Genomic DNA, 22,388 nt, shown 5'->3' with positions numbered 1-22,388 from the left:
TATCTGTTAAGTGCGGGTAAGATTAAAGTATTTCTCATTAATTTGTTTTTAATTTAAAATTTATAGAACAAGGATTAAAGTTTCGCAAACGATAAAGGAACGAAACTAAAGGTTAAACCATGGCAAGTGCAAAATAGTAATATTTTTTCAATAACATAATAGGATAAGGTATACAAGTTTGAATAATAAAGCCGTTGAATTCGTTAAGAACGTTAAATATAAAACGTATATATGAATATTTAAAAAATTAACACATTAGAAAAAGTTAGGAAAAGCCAAGTGAAAAAATAGTCACCTACTAAAATTTGTTGTCTGTTGGTCTGAGAAATTTCGTCTGTGAAAAATGTGTAGATAATTAAATATAACTTACTGTTTGTATTTAAATTTTATTTCTATCATCATACTTAGTTTGGTAATCATTTTGGGTTGGACAGAGCGACGAAATTTCTGTTTATGGCGCGGAGCGGCGTGCATCTGCTCGCAAGCTGTAGTGTTGTATCGCAAAGCTAATTAATGTAGGCCTACTGAATTATTTCAAGCAGGTTAATATGCCTTTCGATTATCCTCAAGAATAATACTTTTGTAGCAAAATTGCTTTTATATACATTCTCTTAACCAGTATAGAAGTTCAGTTATAACTATAAAAGTTACTTTAGTGTAAATATGCAATTTTTCCTTAAAATCCACATTAATAAGTAAAATTGGCGAAATCTTTTTTAATCAGCGTTCAGTTGTTTTCACTGATTTTTAGTGAAAAATAGTGGCCACTGTAACTGTAGGAAACTTTCAATCCTTTCTCGATGATAATAATATTATTTATTGAAAAAAATTGCATTGTATAGTTAACTTCGTTATTCTAATAATATTGATAAGACAATCGGCTAAATAGAACAGTAATTTAAATAACAATGTAAATAGGATTGACATTTTAACAATTAATAAACACTAGAGTAAATACGTAAAATAGACTGAAAAAACTACAATGCTTAGTTCATAATAATTAAATGTTCAGTGCCATAAAAGGTTTTAATAAATATTTTCTTGCAATGACACAAAAGCCTCGTATGATTATTTCCTTCTTTTCCTTCAATCAATGTTGACAGATATAAAACATCTAATTTAATAGATAATTTGCGTGCTTGCTCTAATCTTTCGTGGTGCGAGCGTTTATTGGTGTATTTTCAATCCCTCCCTAACTATATTTATTTTCTGTACAGTTCTTATTTCTGTATTTTCTGTACAGGCCAAACGCTGTTTGTGGGTAAGTTTGGGTAATTTTACAATTGTGTGTGGGTATTTTAGTTAGTTTGCAGTGTCGATCAACACTGACTATCAATCCTCTAATAATCAAATCCTTCTTTGAGTAGATTTGGAGTGACGGCCAATATGAGATTTATTGAACTTTATGTAAGGGTCAAGTGATATACATAAAAACATAATCATCTAAGACATTGGTTTTACATGCAATTGTAACGAGTTTGCATTTGCACGTAGCAAGATAAGTTAGACGTTTTGGCAGTTAGCAAAACAAAGTTAGATCAATTTAAACTATAAAGGGTTGCGCCTGTTTGCACCAGTAAAAGTAAATGAAATGTAAACGTGACAAGAACGTATTAAAAATACAGCTTTGTTACTAAACATTAATTCTAAAAAGCATTAAATGGTTAAAGGAAAAAATTTTAAAATGTCATACGTGAAAAAATCGATTTCACATGTGCAGTATCACTGCTATATATTTGAAAGGTTTTACAACAGACTTGTTTTAAGTTTGAAAACCACTATTTATTCATTTGATCAGCATAGTAACAGTATTGGTTAGAATACAAATGGACAACATTAACCTTTTTCAGGTGAGAATTCAAAACCTCGGTTTGGTATATTTAAATATCAAACCTACTGTTTTTTCCAATACTATATTCATAGTTTTTTTATTGTTTACGAAATAACGTTTAACCGTGATTGATCATTTAGGCTTCTCCCCGATGAATACCTAAATGAATCCTGCTTGACAGATGATTTCATAACCTGTCCAATGGATTAAAAGTTAGGAAATATAATGAACCTAATAAAGTGTTTGCATATAATCTCAATTGTTCAGCTATATATTTGTGGTATGGTAACCATTTTTATTGTTTTACAGTGGTTATTTTTTATTACTATATCATAGGGAAAGATTCTTCAGAAAAATCTTTTTACCATAAAATCTTTCTACTTTCCAATAGTAAAATAGGGTTTCAAAACCTGAACAATAGTTCCTACATGGAACAAAGCAAAAGAAGACCTAGCGTATAAAAGTACAGTATTAAATAAGCGCATTGTAGAGAGAGAATATAAGTAAATATTCAAAGCCAAATATTTATGTTGGAAAGTAGAATATATTACCTAGTTATCTTCTTGAGTTTCCTGTCCAGGTCGTGAGTTTGGATTAACTGTGGAGATGGCGCTGCTAACCCTTCTTTGTCTTTTTCGCAATATTAAAAATGGCTTCACATTATTTTCACTCAGATACTGTCAGCATGGCTTTATCATATTTTAGATGTATGCAAAGCCACACAAAATCTAGTATTCTGAACTGAAAATGTCGAATACCACCGAGATATTTTAGTTGTAAAAGGGATTAGTGTAAATGGATAGTATTTGTCCTATTATTTTTTTTTTCTCACTGTTTAACTGTAAATAAAGCTACTTTGGAAATTATATAATAATAAGTAGGATTTAAATTACGGTGGCGTTGTATCTTACAGTATATGATTTAGATTTTTATAATCACCGTTATTAAAATTTTTAAGAGGTTGGCGGCCACTTTTAAACTTCTATTTCCCCGTCTTCATATACTAACTGCCCATGCGTGGAACATAATATATTCAGCACTTTAATATATTGCACATTAGGAATCTACTCAGACATTATTTACAAGGTATTCTATTTAAACGTAGTGTGAATTTTTCAAGAATATTTCCTTTTATATATTGATAGTGGTTTCGACACATAAATTATCCCATAAGCTTGAAGGACAAATGTGTAACAAAGTATTAACTATACACTGTTGGAGGTTAGTCATAGTTTTTTTTTATCTTTTTATTAGCAAAACGGTATTTACAAATTTATATTACAAAGCAATTAAAACAATTGTTACTATATACATATTGCATTTTTAAATACTAAATATTACCGTTAAAAATAATTTCATTGAGAGCGTAGCAAGTACAGTTTGACTTCCAAACACATGGAAAGTAGAAATGTAAAACATTTATAACATAAAGTGTGGTTGTTTCTTTCTCACAAATAAAGAATACTTGTTCACTATAACTCAAAGGTCCTTTTCTTAAATAACTAGATATAGATATTGATAATTAGATTTTACAAAAGGTTTTCAAACAGTATAAAAGTGGAAGAATACAATAATATGTATACAATTCAGTACAGTTTATCCGCTGATATGTTTGGTATGCACTTTGTATGTGTTAGTCAAACAAGATGAATTTTATTTAAAATACAAAATCAACACTAAATGTCAAACAAGTAATGGACGTTTAGAAAACTACATTTGTTTTAGAAGCCTAATCAGTACAAATATACGCTATACTATTGTTTAAGCATCCTACAAACTACACTACGACGACCATCACAAACCAGTGTCTACGATAAATATATACAAAATCACTAATAGCTAAAACGTTATCTTTGGTCACTTTGGTAATAAATAACAATACTTTTTGTTCAATTTATTAATAGTCCATGCTTAGTGATATGGTATGGATTACAGTCGCTCTTAGGCAAACTACTTTTAAATCAACTTCTTAATATACTCCCACGATCTTAAACTTATTGGTTGTAGTTTTTGGTTGACGACCGTATCAAAATCGATTAATGAAGCGTTTATTAACGGTAGTTTTTTATCAATTTCGACACGGTTGTAGGCCAAAAACCACTAATCCATTTATAAATAGGTACTCGTAAATTATAAATTATACCATAAAACTTTTGCTATAAAACATAATTGTCTATGTTGATTCACATGTTATTCTTTACTCAAAATATAATATCTGTTAATGACCCAGTCTTATAAACTAGCCGAAAGTGCTATTATAGAGTGGCCAGATAAAAAGGGAAGACGAAGATGAAGGCCAAGATCGTCTTGTGAAGACTTGGTGCTGAAGACTCTTCGTCATCACCCAGGTCGTCGTAAGCGCCAACCTTCAGCTCTGAAATCAATAAAATTAAGTTATATAAGTTACTAAAGATAATGAAGTAAATTTATTCACATTTTTTTCAATTTTTCATCCGCAAAACAGGAAATGATATCAAACCAAAAATAGCTCTAGTTATAGATACAATTATTATGACTGCTCCGTTTAAACTCTTAATAAGTTGAACTAAGAAAATATGATTAATTATGTTCACAATGTGGCATTATTATATGCTACTTACATTTGGGACGTGCTAAAATTCGGCTCATTCTAATGCACGCTCGTACAGTATTATACGTATGTGAGTCCTGATAGTTTCAAAAGTGGACATTCCAAATGAATTTAACTTAGGGACATGTACACAGTATTTTTATTTTTATTTTTTTATGTAACCCAAATTACAAGGAAATATTTTCACTTTTCAGGGGTTTGCCCTGCACATAAATGACATTTATTTACTTCAATGGCAATATGTTGTTATGGACTTAAATAAATTATAAATAAATTAATAAATATTATTAATTAAATAATATTATTGAACAAAAACATATTATTTTAATAAAATTTTTGAGTTATGTTCAAGTTTCATTTCTCTAGCTAATAAAAAAGTTAGTTTAAAATCGGTTTCAAAATTTGTACCGAACAGACAAGAAATCAAGCTATTTAAAACGTGTTAAAACAAGTTTCAACGTGTAAAATCAAAATACTGCGCTAATATAATCGATTTTATATTGTAGTTTTAAGGAAAGTACCTTTTTCATACGTGGAACATTACGAGTTTTTCTCACATTCCGTTCAAGGTGATTTTATTTCAGATATTTGAATCGGTAAATAGTAGGCACCGATAGCGTAAAGATAGTCTTAACGACACGGGCAAAAAAAATAAGCCCATTAAAACCAGGCCAATAAAACTTCTACAAGTGGCTTAAAGGCTAATTATGCGAGTAGCGTACACTACTTTACCTAAGTCTGTTTTTTATTACTACAAATCACCATTCATGACTTTAAGAGAGGTTGTATTTTCGCTTATAACCTCTCATTGCCACTGAATGTAATGTTTACTGTTCCAACCACTCACTCACTGTTTAATGAATTCAATTGGTGTTAAAAGTATTAAAACTATTTTACTTATTTTTTTCTCAATTCTCGAACCTAATTGGTCCAAATTTAAACTGTATAGCAACAATACAATACTGCAAAGTAAGTAAAAAATACTTTTAAGTAAATCTTTTCAATTTTAAAAACTGAATTGAATAGGCTAGTATAAAAAAACGGTCGTAGGTAAAATCGTTATTTACCTTCAAAAAAATATCAGCCAAATGGCCTGTAAAAAGTCCTTTTGTATGTTGAAAAATAATCGTATAACTTTAAGTGGAACCTTTCCTCTACCACAATGCAAGGATGTGCATAGTCGTTTTGCCATGGATATCAACGATAAAACGTTTCGTCATTCTAAACTCTATGCTAATATCTTACTTATTATTAAGTTTACCTCTTTGTTTGGCTAGACCTCCAGAGTCTCCAATCTCATTTTGACCTCCATATTTGGGGCGAAGTCTGTTCTTGTCTGAAACAGTAAAACATGGATTATGTCTTGTGTTATGTTGCTTCCAATTAAAAAAGTTAAGTAAAGATAATGATTTAAAGTTTTGATGTTTGTAATGAATGTTTTGCAGAATGAGTAACAATGCCTAAGGTCTGATGTAGTTTTGTAAAAAATAGTGTTCTGCTTCTTAGACCAACTAGTCTTTTCATTATGAACAATTAATTATAAATAATCTAATTTGCACATGGGACGTTTTTGTTACATACACATAATTAAATTAAACCATTGTTTGAAACACTTTTTTACGTTATAATAATTAATTTGTTCTCTACGTAGCTAGAAAATTATTTAGTATATACATTAGCTGTTTTCAGTTCAGCAGAGTTAAGTTCAGCTCTATTTTTAAAACGATGGGAACTTTATTGATTCTTGTTTGAATACTAACCTTTGTGCCTTGGCTTCATAGTTGATACATTATCCGATAGGACAGCTAAAACAAAACAATATTGGTTCAATATTTTGGAATTTTTTGAGTTTTACTTAAATTTCGTATGTATTCAACAGGACCACAATCAATGTTACGGTTTGAAAACACGTTCTGTCTTTTCCAAATTTAACTTTTGTGGAGAAAAGGAAATATTTTGGTGAAATACAAATACCTCCGCCACAACAAACCTGCAGACTAAGCGAATTTCAGCTTGTCTGATTACATATTTACTAAAATATTTCCATAAATAAGAATTATTTATTCCCAATTTATATAATATTATATTTAACGAGTGATTAGGTTAGCTGCTACGGGGAAGGTAAACAGTGTTGACTACTACTATACTATTGACCAAACGTCAATAGTATAGGATGAAATAAATAAATTGCCAAAAATTGTAGCAATATATTTTCATAAACGAGTAAACTACAACATTTTTCATGTTCTCCATAAGAATAACATGGGAATTTAAAATTTGCACTTTTTTTAATTATCTCCGTAATTATTAGGTATACAACAATGCTTCAATAAACTAAATGATATCTTTTTTAACCTCTACAAAATGGTTAGGAAAGAAATTCCCAAATGTTATGTATTTAGGGTCAAAAATGGAAAAACCCCATTTTTACCCCATAAAACCCCCCATAAACCCCCGTTCTCATGGTCCGATTATGCTGGTTCGTGAACTCGTTCGAACAAATGTTCGTTTACACGTTTATACCAAATTTCCATTCATGAATATTTGAGTGTCTTCATGAAGGGGTAAATCGCCTCTAAGTTTTGCTCGTATATAAATGAGGCAGCATAGTAAATGATTCAATTATTATTTGCATGATTATTAATGATGCAACCGACTTGTTGGCAAATACCACATATCTTGGTGTGAATATTGTACTACCTAATAAGTTTTTCTGTAATTTTCCTTTATTAATATTTGCAATACTCACGGTAGACTTTGATGGTACCGTCAGTGTCTCCCAGAGAGTTCTTCGACACACACTTGTACGCCCCGTAGTCACCGGGTCCCAGAGATTTGATGGTTAGTCTCATGATAACTTTGTATAGGTGTTCTACAAGAACTGGCTCGTATTTTGCACCTGAAAGGAAGGGGAAATATTAGGAATCAATTTAATAAAAGCTATAAACAAAGAGCAATAGACAATAACAATTTGTCTTCAAAAAAATTGGAATATCAACTAAATTCTATTACCTGTTTTAGATTAGACCTCTTTATTAAGGAACAAAATAACAGTTTTTTAACCATATTTTTATATGGTATATAACAATTGTATAAAACAACTTTGATTTGAAACAGAGTATGGGCAATGAATTGGGATTTGAATTTGAAGCAAAATCTTGATAATAATGTTTAACTAGCGTACGGCGAGTTGTGTTCTTTGTCACACTCTCCTTCATTGGAGTTTTACACAAAATATTGCATTTAAATATAAATATAAAAATAAATTGTATAAAACCGATGAAACAATTCAAAGCATGTTCTCATAACTTTTTAAAGAGGTTGATGGCCTCTTTTAACATTGTACTTGCCCGCCAATGTAGGCTTCGGGCTCGTGCGAGCAACTTCCAGAGGCTAGAACTGGTAGGTACAGTTCGAGTTTAACTGTACTGATAAAATAAAGTAGTGTGTACTAGGGTCTAAACACACAATATGCTTTCTCGGATTTTAATTCTGTTGCGTTGCTTTCCGAGCCATTGATTTACTATTTATTTTTTCTCATGAGCAAATTAAAATCAGTTGATATTAAAGAACAGGCTTCCATGGTCACTTGTTGTACAATAGTGACCTTATGGTACTAGAAGACCACGACTCTAAACTATATCAGTTAATGTGCGCATCATTAAATTACATTTTAAGTTTTACTTGTAGGATGGTCAAAACAATATTTGCTAAAATGCTTACCGGTATTGTCACTCTCATTTTGTACTACTGGATTAAAATGTACTATTTACTATTTTTCGGTGGGTTTTCTAGTATGACCTTACTAGAACGTAAATAGTTTTGATGTAAAATACATTAAAAAATAATAATAAGAAGAAACATAATAACAATATTTTAATATAGATTATAGTTTACCTTGAGCTATGATTTCGCCCTTATCACCCTTGGTCCAGTAGTTGATAGACTTAGGGTAAGCCTCGGAGTGACACTCCAGGATCAGCTGTTGACCTTCTCTCGAACCTATCAGCTGATTCTGGATCCAGATCATTGGAGGGACTGAAAAATGTAATGGTACAATGTTTTGCATAGTAGTTGCATTGTTTTTATAATATATAAATTTAACTGAAAAGCAGTTAATTACCTTTTGAATAAAATTGTCCGCTTTCAATGAATTCAATATAAGTTTATCCATTGACTCAAGACATTTTTTGAATCCATTATTCAGAAAAAGCAAAGAATAATATCTAAACAAAAAACAATCAATAGAAAAGTAAAAAAGATATTTTTTTATCGTTTTGATGACATAACCTATACATTTTTACTAATTGTTTTACTCTAAGAATTTTGAATTACTAAAGTTAGAATTAGTGTTTAATGTACGTGTCTAGATGGGGTATTTTGTTTTAAAATGGAGCTCCTGTTTGGAAAAAAAAAGTTTTAACATAATTTTGAATAACATTTTGAAAAAGAGAGAGGTGACGAAATAGGATTGTACAGTTTGACTCCATGATTGAGATTATGTATAGTTAAAAGCTTCCCTTTTTATTAGTATCAATGTAGATTGTAAATTGATGTTATTGGAATAAAAACTATGTTTTATATTACATTATTTTTTGTACAACAAATACTTGCAAATGAATATTCATGAGTCTTACAATGGACGGTGAGCATGATCCTCTTGCTGACTGAAGGAGGGACTCCGTTGGAGGCGATACAGAGGTAGGCGCCCATGTGTAGTCTGTTGACCCTAGATATGTTCAGCATACTGCCCTCTACTGTGCCTGCTAAACAAGAAAAAAGTGTGAACAGTATTTTTACAAATATTAAAACACGAACCTTATATAAAACATATTAAGGCTTGAAATATTAAGGGAAATGAACAAATCATTTTCCAACTATTTTTTAATCTTAAAAGTAAAATTGTAAATCGGAAACAAGAGGACTTTCGAAGTCAAATGACTAATGAAAGTGCTGGATGTATGATGCATAGTAGTATAATAGAAGTAAAATAAGTATAATAGAACATCAGTTACTTAGTATTTTTATAGATAAATATGTTCTGACACCAATTAGCATAAAATATGTTTTCATATTGCTAACCACAAATCTACAGGTTTTTTAAATACTCTAGGAATGTTTACCCCTAAACAAATCTTGGTAATCAAAACAAAATTGGTACAGTAACACAAAAAAGAAAAATAATAAAAATGAAATAACTCAAATATTAAATTTTGTTTAGGAAACGGTCTTTTTTCACTGTATTGTTTTTAGACACTGTCAGAGTAAATATTATATATATATTTTAGCTTGAAAGAAAAATACTTAAATATTAGCCTTTATGTAAGGGATTAATTTTTCTGTAAGAGATAATGACACAGCACAACCATGTTATGAGACAGTTTATGTTTTCTCCAATAAATGTGTACCTTCCTGGCCAGTAGTGAGAGGTATTGGCTCTCCTCCCTCTCTTCTCCAGGTAATGTTTGGCGCGGGAGAGCCAGAGGCCGCGCATCGGAGAGTCACTGGGCTTCCCTCCCTGACTACCATGTCTGTGCTGGTCGGGGAGTCAAGAATGTCAGGAGGCACTGCAGGCAAGAAGAGGAATACATAAATGAAAGGGCATAACCATTCAAGAGAGTTTTATATGAAAATACAGTTATTCAAAACTAATTTTGTCTTTAATTTTAGTTTGGCTGTGTGTATAAACTGTTTCGGTAATGTAAATTAACTTCGTTTTTAAAGTATTTGTATTACTGTTCTTAAATATTCTATAACATTAGAAATATTAACTAATCTTTTGAACAGTGTGTTTTGACTCTTTGTTATGTAAATATAGGTACAAATAAAGATACAAATAAGGGATCATTACGTTTTACTTGGAGAATTGCACAAGACAGAGCCAAATGGAAACCTACCCATTCCATTGTCAGGTCTGCAAAATAGAAGTGAAAATATATGACCAGAAAGTGATTCCTGGTTTAGAGAATTTTCAAGTTCTCAATTTTGCTAAGTTTTTAGGTAATTTTAGGTTACATAGTAATGTATACATTATTGGTGAACAATTTTACAGTTTCTTTGAGAAATGTGTTCTTTTTCCCGTCTCATCTTAACACCACAAGACACTGGTTTGTGCCCTTATATGTTGTACGCAGCACTTTCGGATAGTGTTGCGGTATTTTAATTTGGATAAAATCATAGATAAGACATACTGCTTAGTCTATGATCAAATCAATTGGTGATTAGCGAGATTTGAACCCAGGACCTTGGGGACCGAAGTCCTACACTCTTATACTCAGCCTGCTCTTTCCCATCTTAAAATTAAAGAAGCTAAAGAGAATTAATAACATACGAGCTGCGAAATGACTACTTTAATTGTTAAAGAATCATAAGTTACCAAAGAGTTCTGAATTAAGTAATAATGAATAACAAATGAAAACCTAGTGCCATAATACTTATTCAAATAAATTATAAGTATTTTATATGTGTTGCAAGTACATAACATATAAGAGTTCGTAGGCCTAGCTTTGTGGATTTACCACAACTTAGGTCTAAATATTTACAGAAACTATGACAATAAGTATTAGAGTTTGCAATTATGATTACATTTAATAAGGCATTTTATTTAAATAATAAAAAACCCAATTTTTATGCATTGTTTTCTGAGGATAAACTTACTCGTTTTACTAAATAAGTTACATATAAGACGTTTAAATCAACAATATTTTACATTTTGCAAGTATTTTCATACTCTTCCCAAAAAATAAAGATATATTTTTCTAGTATTTTAGAGCTGTTACAATAGCAATACGCATTTTTTCGATCGCCAGAAAGGGTAATAAGATGAATGTTTTAATCCCAGTCAAATCAGAACAGATGAATAAATATTTATTGTGCAATTCCGACGTACCAGTTTAATCAGCGCGTTATCATGGTCCGCACCATGGGTTATGAAGATAGATACAGTGTGATTGTTTGTAGAATCACCAACATTCCACCTGCACATTATTTTATACGACTCAATGAAGCGTTGTGATTTCACAATGATGAAACAATTGTTAAATCTTCTTTATACTGTTGTATTATGTTTTTAGGTGAATCGTATTAATAATGGTAGAATCTAATTTGGATGGTTTACTGGTAAGATTATAATATTTAAGAACAGTGAACAGAAACTAGTAAAGCATTATTTTACTGTCAATAAAAGTAATGTTTATAAAATGTGTTTATAAAAAATAAAACAGCTTTATTCAGGATTATCACAAATTTTAGGTCTTTTGTTGGTTCCATATAAACTAATATCTACATTACATAATACTACATTTTGTTTTAGATGTAGCCTTTTATTTAACTTCGATGAGTGTATTCAAAAAAAAGGAAAAAAGAAAAAAACATTTTAAAACCACGGCGTATAACTATTCTATTATTTAAGCTTGAATTTCAGGTTTATATTTGGTTAAAATTTACTATGTATATTGTTCTTAAAACATAATACTACTTTGCATATCTAGATCGTCAGTGTTCATTCAGGGGAGCTGAACCTAAATTTTTTTAATTAAAAAAAAATTTTATTTTAGTTTTAGATTCTTTGTTTTATCCTGAAAAAGAATATATATATATATTAATAGGTATCACCTCCCAAAACTAGAAAAAAACAAAAAACAAAGTATAGCACCAAATTTTCTGAGCATAGGGAGTAGACCTAGTAAGGCCATCTAGTGGCCTAGTAGTGTCATCTTTGTTCGCGACTTTCCGAAAACTTGTTTTTTTAATGATAAAGGTACACTTTTCTCAAGAAGTAATAAAGATATCTTGATGAAATTTTTACCAAGTGTACCTTACATCACTACAAATATGTGGAACTAGAATTATCACCATAGGATCAATAGTAAAAATTAAAAAAATAAAAAAAAATATTTTTTGTATAAAAAAATAGAATTTTTCAAAAATATAAAAAAATTAAATTTGTTACCATAGAAACATAATTCTAGTTCAACACACTCTTGAAGCACATATATTAACTGTCTACAATTTCTAAAGCTGTAGGTTAAATAGTTTCCGAGAAAAATGTACTTAAACTTTGAGAATTTAACATGGGCTCTTATGGGCGGTTCAGCTCCCCTTTTAAGATGGCTAAATTTTATTCTAACTACCAGCTCCCCTCGAGCAACCTTTTAATTCCTTAACATGCTAAAAACTGTTGCATCAAATTTATAAACAGCTTTAAGATCTTAAAGCTTGTTATTAACATTATCGCAACAAACCTACGATGCAATAACTTTACCTGATTGAAAAATATTACAGTATACGAGTACTTATTTATTATTCCTTTGGCTAGTTATTGCAAGCGGTTTAGTTCAATGTTCCCTTCGTTATATGTAGTTTTTCCTTAATCGATTGAAAATTACAAATATTTTCATAAGGTAGGCAGAGGCAAATGCTAATACATTTAGTTGCCAATTAGTGCATAATAACAACAGACATTAGAACCAACAAACACAGACCAGCTGCAGTAGTGGATTATGGGCTGCACGACGCATTTCACTTCATCGATATTCTGTTAGTGTTTTGGTAATTGGATTATTGAATTTTGGCCTTTAGTTGTCAGTGTCAGAAATAGAGTTTTTGTGGTTTAATCGCTTTGGCTTAGTGGCAAGTATTGTGGAGCGTATTTTTATTTGACTTTAAAAGTATTAGTCAAGTAAAAATGATGATTTAATAATTTTTTATTGTTCTAAACTTAATAACATAAAACGTTGTTGCAAATAACTCTAGTCATTAGTATTACATGTCTGGACGTTTTTGCACCAGACTTTATCAAAATAACTCTTTGGCTAGTTGATCAACAACATTTCCCTTGATAGTATGTTAAAGAGACTAGCTAATTCATTTTTTTAATCACATTCTTTTCTAAAAACATTTTAAGTGAAAACTGAAAAAAGAACAGGTAATTAAAATAGGCTTTATGTTCTAAATAATTAATACAATATAAAACACGTTTTATTTAACTAATACAACTTATCCATGGTGAATAATTACGTACTTTTAGACAACAAATTAGATGCTTAGCTATTCTATCACCTATTATATCTAATCATTATAATATTAGTTGATAGAATATTTAAGCATCTAATTGGTTGTCTATAGTATACTAACTACAAGTAGGTTGATTACAAATAGATTAATTATCCAAACAAGGACAAAATCATAAGTTAAAATTGTATTTCCTTGTTGTATTTAGTATTCTTCTAACCCTTAGAATAAGTTAACTGATCAATAATTAATAGTAGGTATATTTTTATCTAACTTACGATATACTTTTGAGGCTGGAACTGTTCTTGATTATTAGGCCTTTAATAAATGGTAAATGCTAAAGCACAATTTGATTTTAGTCAAGTCATATCATTCATTCACTCTTTCTACCACTCGTATTTTACTGTGCATTGTATTGCAATAGCTACTGTTTTAGGACTTGCATATTATAAACACCAAGAGGAACTTTATTTCAGATTAGGACTATTCTACCTTTGTACATCTAGTTTTTTCTCATTTCAAACAGACAACACATATTCTTAACACCTCCACGGCTTACCCACAACATCTAGGAAGCCAACTTGGCTCTTCATGGGGTCCGTGTTGATCTGGCACATGTACCATCCTCTGTCGGAGGACCTGATCTCCCGGACATGCAGCATCCACGTTCTGTGATCACTGTGAGTCACTCCCACCCGGTGGTTCTTGGTGATCACGTGATTGTGGATCGTCAGGATGGTCTGAGTGTCCACTCTTAGCCACGCCACCTGTTGGGAAATAATTTGATGATTTGGAAGGTAAAATATTTTAGATCTATAGTAGATTTGGAGTTAAAAATGATAATTGTTAAAAAATATCTCTCTTGGCTTAAGTGCATTAAAGAAACTTCCCAAATTGTATAAAGTAAATATGATTAAAGTTCAAACGTACTAAATACGTTTGATCAAACTTGTTCGACGTCTTTATCATATTAAAATATGGAGAAAAAGCAGAAATTCTTCATTTTAATGAGCCCGTAATGTATTATTGGTATAAATATGGTCAAAGGAGTGTGATTTCGTTCATTATAATATACATTTTTTTACTACATTTAATCTACACACATGATCCTACCTAGACTCTTATAATTTCATTCTATGGTAAATCCAATTTAGGCATAAGGCATATTAAAGGGGAGTTTGCGTGAATTACATGATTCATGTTTTATTTACATAGGCATATAGACAATTGGGTTTTAATTTTTACATGCATATGTTTGTTGTTTTAATCTTTGCTTCTTATGTTAATACATGAAAGTGCACGTAAAAAACATCGAGGTTGACCATTTTTGAATCATAAAATCAAACAGCGTGATGCAAATATAGATTTTCTACATAATCTTTATAACATTTAAATGTATAATATTATATATGTGGATGGTCTAAGCCAAGTGTGTTTAATATTCCTCAAAATATATTTCTAAGGGTAAAATATATAAAGGATGGAAAATACTTATAATTTCACGGCAATAATTATTGTTTGTTAGCTGTACAAACTTACTCTAGTTTAAAATGAACACTACATGTTACACCATGGTTCTACATGTTTTCACCATTTTTATTACATATTACATTCGTTTTTGCATGTTTTCAACCATTCCTGAACATTGTTGTGGAGTAGTGTCCAGTAAAACAGTTAAGTTAAAGCTCTAGTTAAGATGAGTACTTGGGCCACACTGTACTTAAAATCAAAGGTATCTAGTTCACTTGTAAACATAGCCACCCAAATACAGCCATAATATTCAAAAGTCAAAGTGATAAGATTTGGTTAGATCGACTGACAGTTCTCTGAAGAGCTTTGACAGGAGATATACATCCGGCAATACATCGGACTCTCTATTGGACAGTGTGAAAGGGAATGCGATATATTGGATTGTGTCCCATCCACTTTCTGTACAATTTACTGATTACTTTTGGAAGGGTTCGAATGAAAGAAGTATAAAGCTAAAAGGTCATTAGTGTATCATTGGGACCGGCAATTCAAACTAATTTGAATAGGTTTTCCAGGTTTTAAGGATGTAATTGGTCTATTCGTAGCAAACAAAAATATTTCTTAACTATATATAAGCAAAAAATCTAATTATTCGTTAATATTGCACGGGTATAAGAGGCCTCCATGAAAGATGTAAATATAGAATAACCAAATAATTTCAAATTCACCATGTTTTTAAAGAAATTTAAAAAAGTCATTTTACAGCAAGTAACTCACTTGTATTGTTAAGTATTATGTTGTTTTATTTTGCCTTTAGTCTATATCCAAGACATAGATGTTTTGACATTTCAATATTTGTGTCATTAGTGTGGCTCAAACACATGTTTTGGAATTTAAGAATATTAACATGTGCTTTATATTCACATGAAAGTGAATATAAAACATGAATATATATTGCGTGAATATATATATTGTTGGTTTTTAAATGTTCTGTGTCCACGTTGATAAAATATAAAATATTGTACTCAATTATTTTTCGCTCTTGATTATTTAGTAATTTTTCTCCCTATAAAAGTATTTAACCAAGTTTTCCTGTCTTTTCACTAAAACTCTAAACATCTCAAAGACACATCAAGATTTACAAAGAAGTAAATAGTTTAATTTTAAATCTCTTCTTTAAAAAAAATATCATTTGGTATCTACTAATCAAGCCTAATGCTAAATTTTATTCTAACTACTCTGATTCTCTCATCTATAATCATTTCAAGTATTTATCAAACTCATCTTTAGTTTGGAGCTGAAAGAGTAAATGTGATGCTGTATGATATATGTACACGATTATTACCTTAATGTAGATTTATAATAGTACAACACTATTTCACAGAGGTAACAAAGGAGTCAAATCAAATTTCCTACCGTCGGAGTATTTTTATTCGTCGCACAACCCTGCAGTATAATCAAGAATGACATTTTAACCGTTGGTTGACATTTACAGTTTTACTCCTGAGATAATGGCCCTAAAAATGTCATAGATATAGCTTTTGAACATTGAAATAAGATTAAATGTTTATATGGAATTGTGTCAACATTATACTTTGACAAATAAGAAATTAAAAAAACAATTATTTCTCGAGAGTTGGGATAAATGAACGTTCACATTTACTGTACCTGTTGTATACCTAAAATGTATTCGTTTCTTAAAAGAGGGGCTCTACTAAAACCATGCATATTAATATATATTATATGCTCCTTGCATGTGCATATTCAGCACGTCTATTAAAATTTAATTGTAGGATTTATTATAATGATTTTACTGTAAATAATTACAAATATATTTCAGGAACTACAATCATATTTTACACAACGAAGTGCTAACTTTATACTCCCTTCCACTTGAAGAGGGTCTTACATTTTGTAAACTTATATAGTATATTGTATATACGACTTTTGATATTTTAGTAGCTTAACCAAATACTTTTACAGACTTAAGTCGATGTTCCATTTATAGGGAGCAAATGTAGCAGTGTTAATATATAGCAAAGTGTTATAAATTCCAATATTTAATTACCCCCTTCGTATTCGTTTATCAAGTACATTATATGACATGAAATATTATGAAGTTTACAGTAAGATGTTTTTTTTTCCTTGTAAAAAATGGCATATTCCACGGAAATAAGTGAGCCGTTGTCTCAATTTGACTAGGTATACATGCATTTTCATTTCAAACATGGTTAAACATTTTAAATTTTGAATAGAATGTTTGAAATTAAATTTCCATCCAAAATCAAAGGTAAAAAATTCAACCAACTTACAATCAATCTTTAAAATTAATAATATACATTTTATTTTATTTAAATAAAATACCCTTTCTAATCTATAGGCTCAAAAAGAGTTATAAATACATTTGACTATCGGTTTTCCACTCATAGGCATTCCTGATAGGGATATTAATCAATTAAAAGCAGAGAAGGTTGTTTAATGTCAAGTGCAGGTGAAGTTTGTTTATGCAACAGCGAACTGTTACTCATAGACAGTTTGACAGCGACGTTAACAGCTGTGTCTGAAAGACAGCGTCAGTCGGAGGTGTTGTCGATACCTTCTAGTTAACTAACTGAATGCGCGTTGAGAACTGGTTTAATTATTACATTGTCTCTGTTCCGTAAACAGGTATACTGAGTAAAGACATTTTGTTTGAGTGGCTTATCAGATAAATTATATTTTATCCATGTCATTTTAATGTACTAAAGACTACAAGGTAGAGGTGTTAGTTTTAAATAAGCAAGCGAGGCTTTGTTAAATAGTTTTCATTAATTCGTTAAAGCTATTATAAATTAGTGATGTCGTAATAGTAACTAAGCTCTTTGAAAATTCTGTTATATCTATGATTAATGTGATTGCTTGTTCCAACAACATGTATTTAAGCGATAGAATCCATAGTTTGAATATTACAATGCTAATTGGATATCGGTAATATCCTTTAAATAGAATTAGATAGTGAGTAGAACATGGTGCATCGTATTGTTCTGCTTATATCGTTCTAAAACAGTAATAGTAGTGATGTACTGTGGATTATATTATTAGTTAATTCATTACTGGACCAGCCAACAGAGAACTCTGCAGTATAATCAAAAGTGACATTTTGGCTATTGGCTGACATTTGCTGTGTTGGCTGGATCGTGACGCACCCTAAACATAATTACCGAATTGACATTGAAGCACCAACCCTTCAAACTGTATTTTGATTCACGTAAAAATTACCAAAATTCCTAATAACTGTATAACACTAAAATGTTGGGTGCTAGGAAGAAATGTATATGAATTAAGTAATTATCATGATAACTCATGCACATAATTACCACAAATATTACTTTTTTATTGGCAATTCGATCCTATCATCAATACATTGGCAAGTTCCAAAGGCTTCGCAATACATGCTTTGAGCTGGAAATTCCAAAGGTAGATGGGTAGATTAGTTGTATAAAAGCAAACAGGTAATCTTTAGAGCCGACTGCTGACATTATTTGCCTTTGATGTGAGTAAATGGAACCTCTGATATCTGTGGGAGGAGATCTGTATAGTGTCCTGCAAAAGAGAATTGACAAATGTATTGTGCCGTCCAGGAAAACTGGACCTGCTCGTCTATGTGACTACTCGGACCATAATATTATTTTTATATTCGTGTGATAGACTAGTGGAAACTGAGTATTATTCGTAAATTTAATTCTAGATGATAAATATCCCCTTTAAATTAAGTTAACTCTGTCTTGATGTTTTAATATTAAGTACGAAACTCCTAACTTACACGCAAAATCCTACTATCATATCAGAGTATATGTTATCCACCAGTATCAATTGCCATCACAATACTTGCAATATGTTTGAGCTTAACTGTATTTGTATTACGTTATTATTTAGCTTTGCTTTAAAACGATTGGTTTCCCGATCAGTCAATAAGCCCAGTCTTTGAAACTTACTTCAAGATTTTGCCTTCATCCAAAAATAAGAAACAGAAGAGGTCTTATCCTAAATTTTACACCACAATATACCAAATAGTTTCTAAAATTGAATTTCAATATATCAAAAATATACTAAATATATATAAAAATTCAATAAACAATAATGAATCAAAAGGCGAAATTTTGTCAAAAGGTAAAGGAATAAAGACCACAATAATATATAACATGAAACAAATTTTTACTGAAAATTCAAATTATTATCTAACATTTTGTTAAAAATGACTAAATAGACAAACTTATACGAAAATATAAGTTTATTCAGAAGTAGCATTTACCTTGTAAGACCCCAGGTCGTCTACGACACATACTAGTGTAGCTTCCCTTCCTACAGGGGCGGTCACGTTGATAATGGGCTCCCCGAATCTTGGCACATCTGCAATAACAAATAACTTATTATTTATCTACCATGCGCTTAATAAATAACATTGAGAATTATCTCAGCGTATGGTGAATGTCAGTCGCTTTACTTAACATCCTTTATTTAAGAACGTTCTGGTTAAATTTGCTTTGTCAGTTTGGAGGTGCATTGTCAGTTTAGGGGTGCATTGTCAGTTTTGGGGTGCATTGTCAGTTTGGGGGTGCATTGTAAGTTTGGAGGTGCATTGTAAGTTTTGAGGTGCATTGTCAGTTTTGAGGTGCATTGTCAGTTTGGAGGTGCATTTTAAGTTTGGAGGTGCATTGTCAGTTTTGAGGTGCATTGTCAGTTTAGGGGTGCATTGTAAGTTTGGAGGTGCATTGTAAGTTTGGAGGTGCATTTTAAGTTTGGAGGTGCATTGTCAGTTTTGAGGTGCATTGTCAGTTTAGGGGTGCATTGTAAGTTTGGAGGTGCATTGTCAGTTTGGAGGTGCATTTTAAGTTTGGAGGTGCATTGTCAGTTTTGAGGTGCATTGTCAGTTTAGGGGTGCATTGTAAGTTTGGAGGTGCATTTTAAGTTTGGAGGTGCATTGACCTAAAACAACAGTAGAAAGCTATTTAATAATTATCATTTCTAAAGAATATGAGAAAATTATTATCATTATAATTTTTTTTATGACAGTTTTAACGGTTACATAATTAGAAATCTAATCGTCTACAGACACCACATTTACTTTTTTTCATCATTTTGAAATTGAATAAGCATATTTTTGAATTAATCCTCTGATGTTTCCATCTATTTAATCTATTTGACAGTGTTGTGTATTGACTGTTGAACTAACATGTCTGACAATTTTCAACATCATTATAGATTGATTGATTGACATTGTAGAATGGTAGGGTTTACATTACAGCTCTTTGTGAATTATATAAAAAAAATAATTCCATAAAAATGGTACAAGAGTAAGTTTATTTATAATATCTTTTCACTATTTTACAGTTTTTATATTAATTTGTGTAGGACTTAGTAACATTTATTGGCGTAACTTAATACGAGATAAATCATATCTTCTAACATATCAAAGAAAAACCTCCTTTAAATAATTATCTTTTGAAATAGCTTAGTTAGTCGATTTAGTAAAATAATATTTATTTAAAACTTTAAAACTACAACATACAATTTTTGCGTCTAACCCTAAACGCAATTATATTATAATAGAATAGCAGAGAAATTATCTTGACAATTCAATAAAACCTAAACTATATATCCTATTGTTGTTACAGTTGGATAAACAGAAAGTCAAGACATTTTTGTTTTGTGGTAAATCGTAAATGCAATTAAAAGATTAATCAAGGTAAAAATAAAATTTGCATAGAAGAAATGCAGATGAAGACGTAGCTTTATGAGTCCAGTTTTAATAACGATATTCCAAGAAGCCTGACAAAGTTAAACATTTTGAAGTAAACAAAAGTAAATTAATTAACTCTTGGTTGAGCCGTAACTTTTATTCCGCTGTCATAAACTTTGAATAATTTCTAGTTTTACTAAATCCCAGTTAAAAGAATGTCAGTTGATTTTATTTCGTCATTTATTATAATGCCTTATTATCATGTCCTATATAATTTAACTCTTAAATAAAAACTTTCAAGTTTGATTCAGAATGAAATTTAAGTTTTCCTTGTTAAAACAATTAAACACACACATTAAACTACGGAAAACAGTTTAAACGCTTAAAACACACACCCCTGTGCATTAAATCCATGAAATCATATATTTTTGTGCTTTTAAACTTTTTAAAATAGGGTAGAGGCCTTTAAGAGATGATAGTAATTCCATAATAAATAGTTATGTTGATAAAAAAAACATTTTAAATCCATTTTCCAGCATATAGTATCTGATTCATTATACCTTACATGAAAATATTAAATGAATGTGTATTACACAAATAAATGGTTCCTATCGTTAGGTTCGAGAGCTATACACACCTGTACTAAATATATATATATGTTGACTGGAAAATGCGTATCCTTTAAGCTACCAAAAATCCCAATTATTAATACTACAGTCTGATAACCATATCATTATTATAATGAAATAAATAGACGTAAAAGTTAACTCACTGAACAAAAAATATATTCAAAACATATATTTTGGGTTAAGATATACATGGCGTTTGTAGTAATTTTAAAATAAATTCACTTAACCCTCATTTTACTACCGATTATGAACAGTAACAATTTTAAAATCCAATATGTAACACGAATAAATAATTTTTAAACCAAAATTTATTTACATTTTTCAAAGAGAGACTATTTGAAATTAACTAATCTACTCGGGTGGGGTTATCAAACCTAATAATGATTTAAATTTAAACCCCTAATTTGGCCAGCCATTAAACATTTAAAGAACAAAACGTAGTATCTTTAGGTTTGGTAGATTTTTAGGAGACAAGCTTTTAATTTTGACGCACATTATAAATGTTAATCTAATTTATATTCAAATACTATTAAATGCCAAATTCATGTTATATAACTTAAAACTAATTGAAACCTCGTTGAGTGTGCATGATGCTTGGAATAGGCTTGTTTTAATCTAAAATTCTTAACCCTAATTTACATTTTTGTATCCTATAAACTGCTGCTTCTGTAAAGAAGGTGTCACAGCAGGCATTTCACAAAATAACGATAGGAGATTGACACGAACTTCTAAGTTAATTGACAGTGATGGCAAAAAAATCGACATTTAACACAACAAAATCCAAAAAGCTATGCAAGTCTCATTATTTATGATTTTAAATAGTGCATTTTTAGGGCCTATAAAACTCCTACTTACATCAATTATTAACATTATGGCCGTAGAATTTAGAAAGGAAATAGACGCTCCTTTCTTTAATTGTATTGGGAAATGGAGACTAACTCACACATTATAATTTTACGTAAATTTAAACTATACAAACATAAAATACTACTTTTATTTTCTTGTTACTTTGTGGAAAATATCAATTATACATAATTACAATTTTGAAATACACTAATAGTTAGATAGCACAATCAAATCCAATACAATTAGATCCCCTGTAGTGGTCAGTGACTATGTTGTTCTATGCATGTATAT

At 30.3% G+C, this 22,388-nt stretch overlaps 1 protein-coding gene across 2 annotated transcripts in view; it reads right to left on the bottom strand.

Moving 5' to 3' along the window:
- Window positions 1-3,534: 3,534 nt before the first annotated feature.
- The window catches only part of LOC128989860 (neurotrimin-like), a 111,160-nt gene continuing 92,306 nt past the window's right edge, over window positions 3,535-22,388 (bottom strand). The window contains exons 2-10 of one of the 2 annotated variants that reach the window (XM_054411947.1): window positions 19,195-19,292; window positions 13,993-14,200; window positions 9,830-9,988; window positions 9,059-9,187; window positions 8,319-8,459; window positions 7,171-7,320; window positions 6,182-6,226; window positions 5,683-5,757; window positions 3,535-4,205 (exon numbers count right to left, since the gene is read on the bottom strand). In XM_054411947.1, coding sequence (XP_054267922.1) covers window positions 4,087-4,205; window positions 5,683-5,757; window positions 6,182-6,226; window positions 7,171-7,320; window positions 8,319-8,459; window positions 9,059-9,187; window positions 9,830-9,988; window positions 13,993-14,200; window positions 19,195-19,292 — 1,124 coding nt within the window. In that variant the 3' untranslated portion in view covers window positions 3,535-4,086. The remainder of the gene's footprint in view (window positions 4,206-5,682; window positions 5,758-6,181; window positions 6,227-7,170; window positions 7,321-8,318; window positions 8,460-9,058; window positions 9,188-9,829; window positions 9,989-13,992; window positions 14,201-19,194; window positions 19,293-22,388) is intronic. The other variant, XM_054411948.1, reaches the window with a different exon arrangement.

This window comes from Macrosteles quadrilineatus, unplaced genomic scaffold (genome assembly GCF_028750875.1).
Source record: "Macrosteles quadrilineatus isolate MER2022 unplaced genomic scaffold, UCM_ALF_1.0 Scaffold_3__2_contigs__length_128488019, whole genome shotgun sequence".
In the NCBI taxonomy this organism is placed as follows: domain Eukaryota; kingdom Metazoa; phylum Arthropoda; class Insecta; order Hemiptera; family Cicadellidae; genus Macrosteles; species Macrosteles quadrilineatus.
Note: the sequence above shows the minus strand (reverse complement) of the source record. Positions and strands in the feature narration are given on the sequence as shown.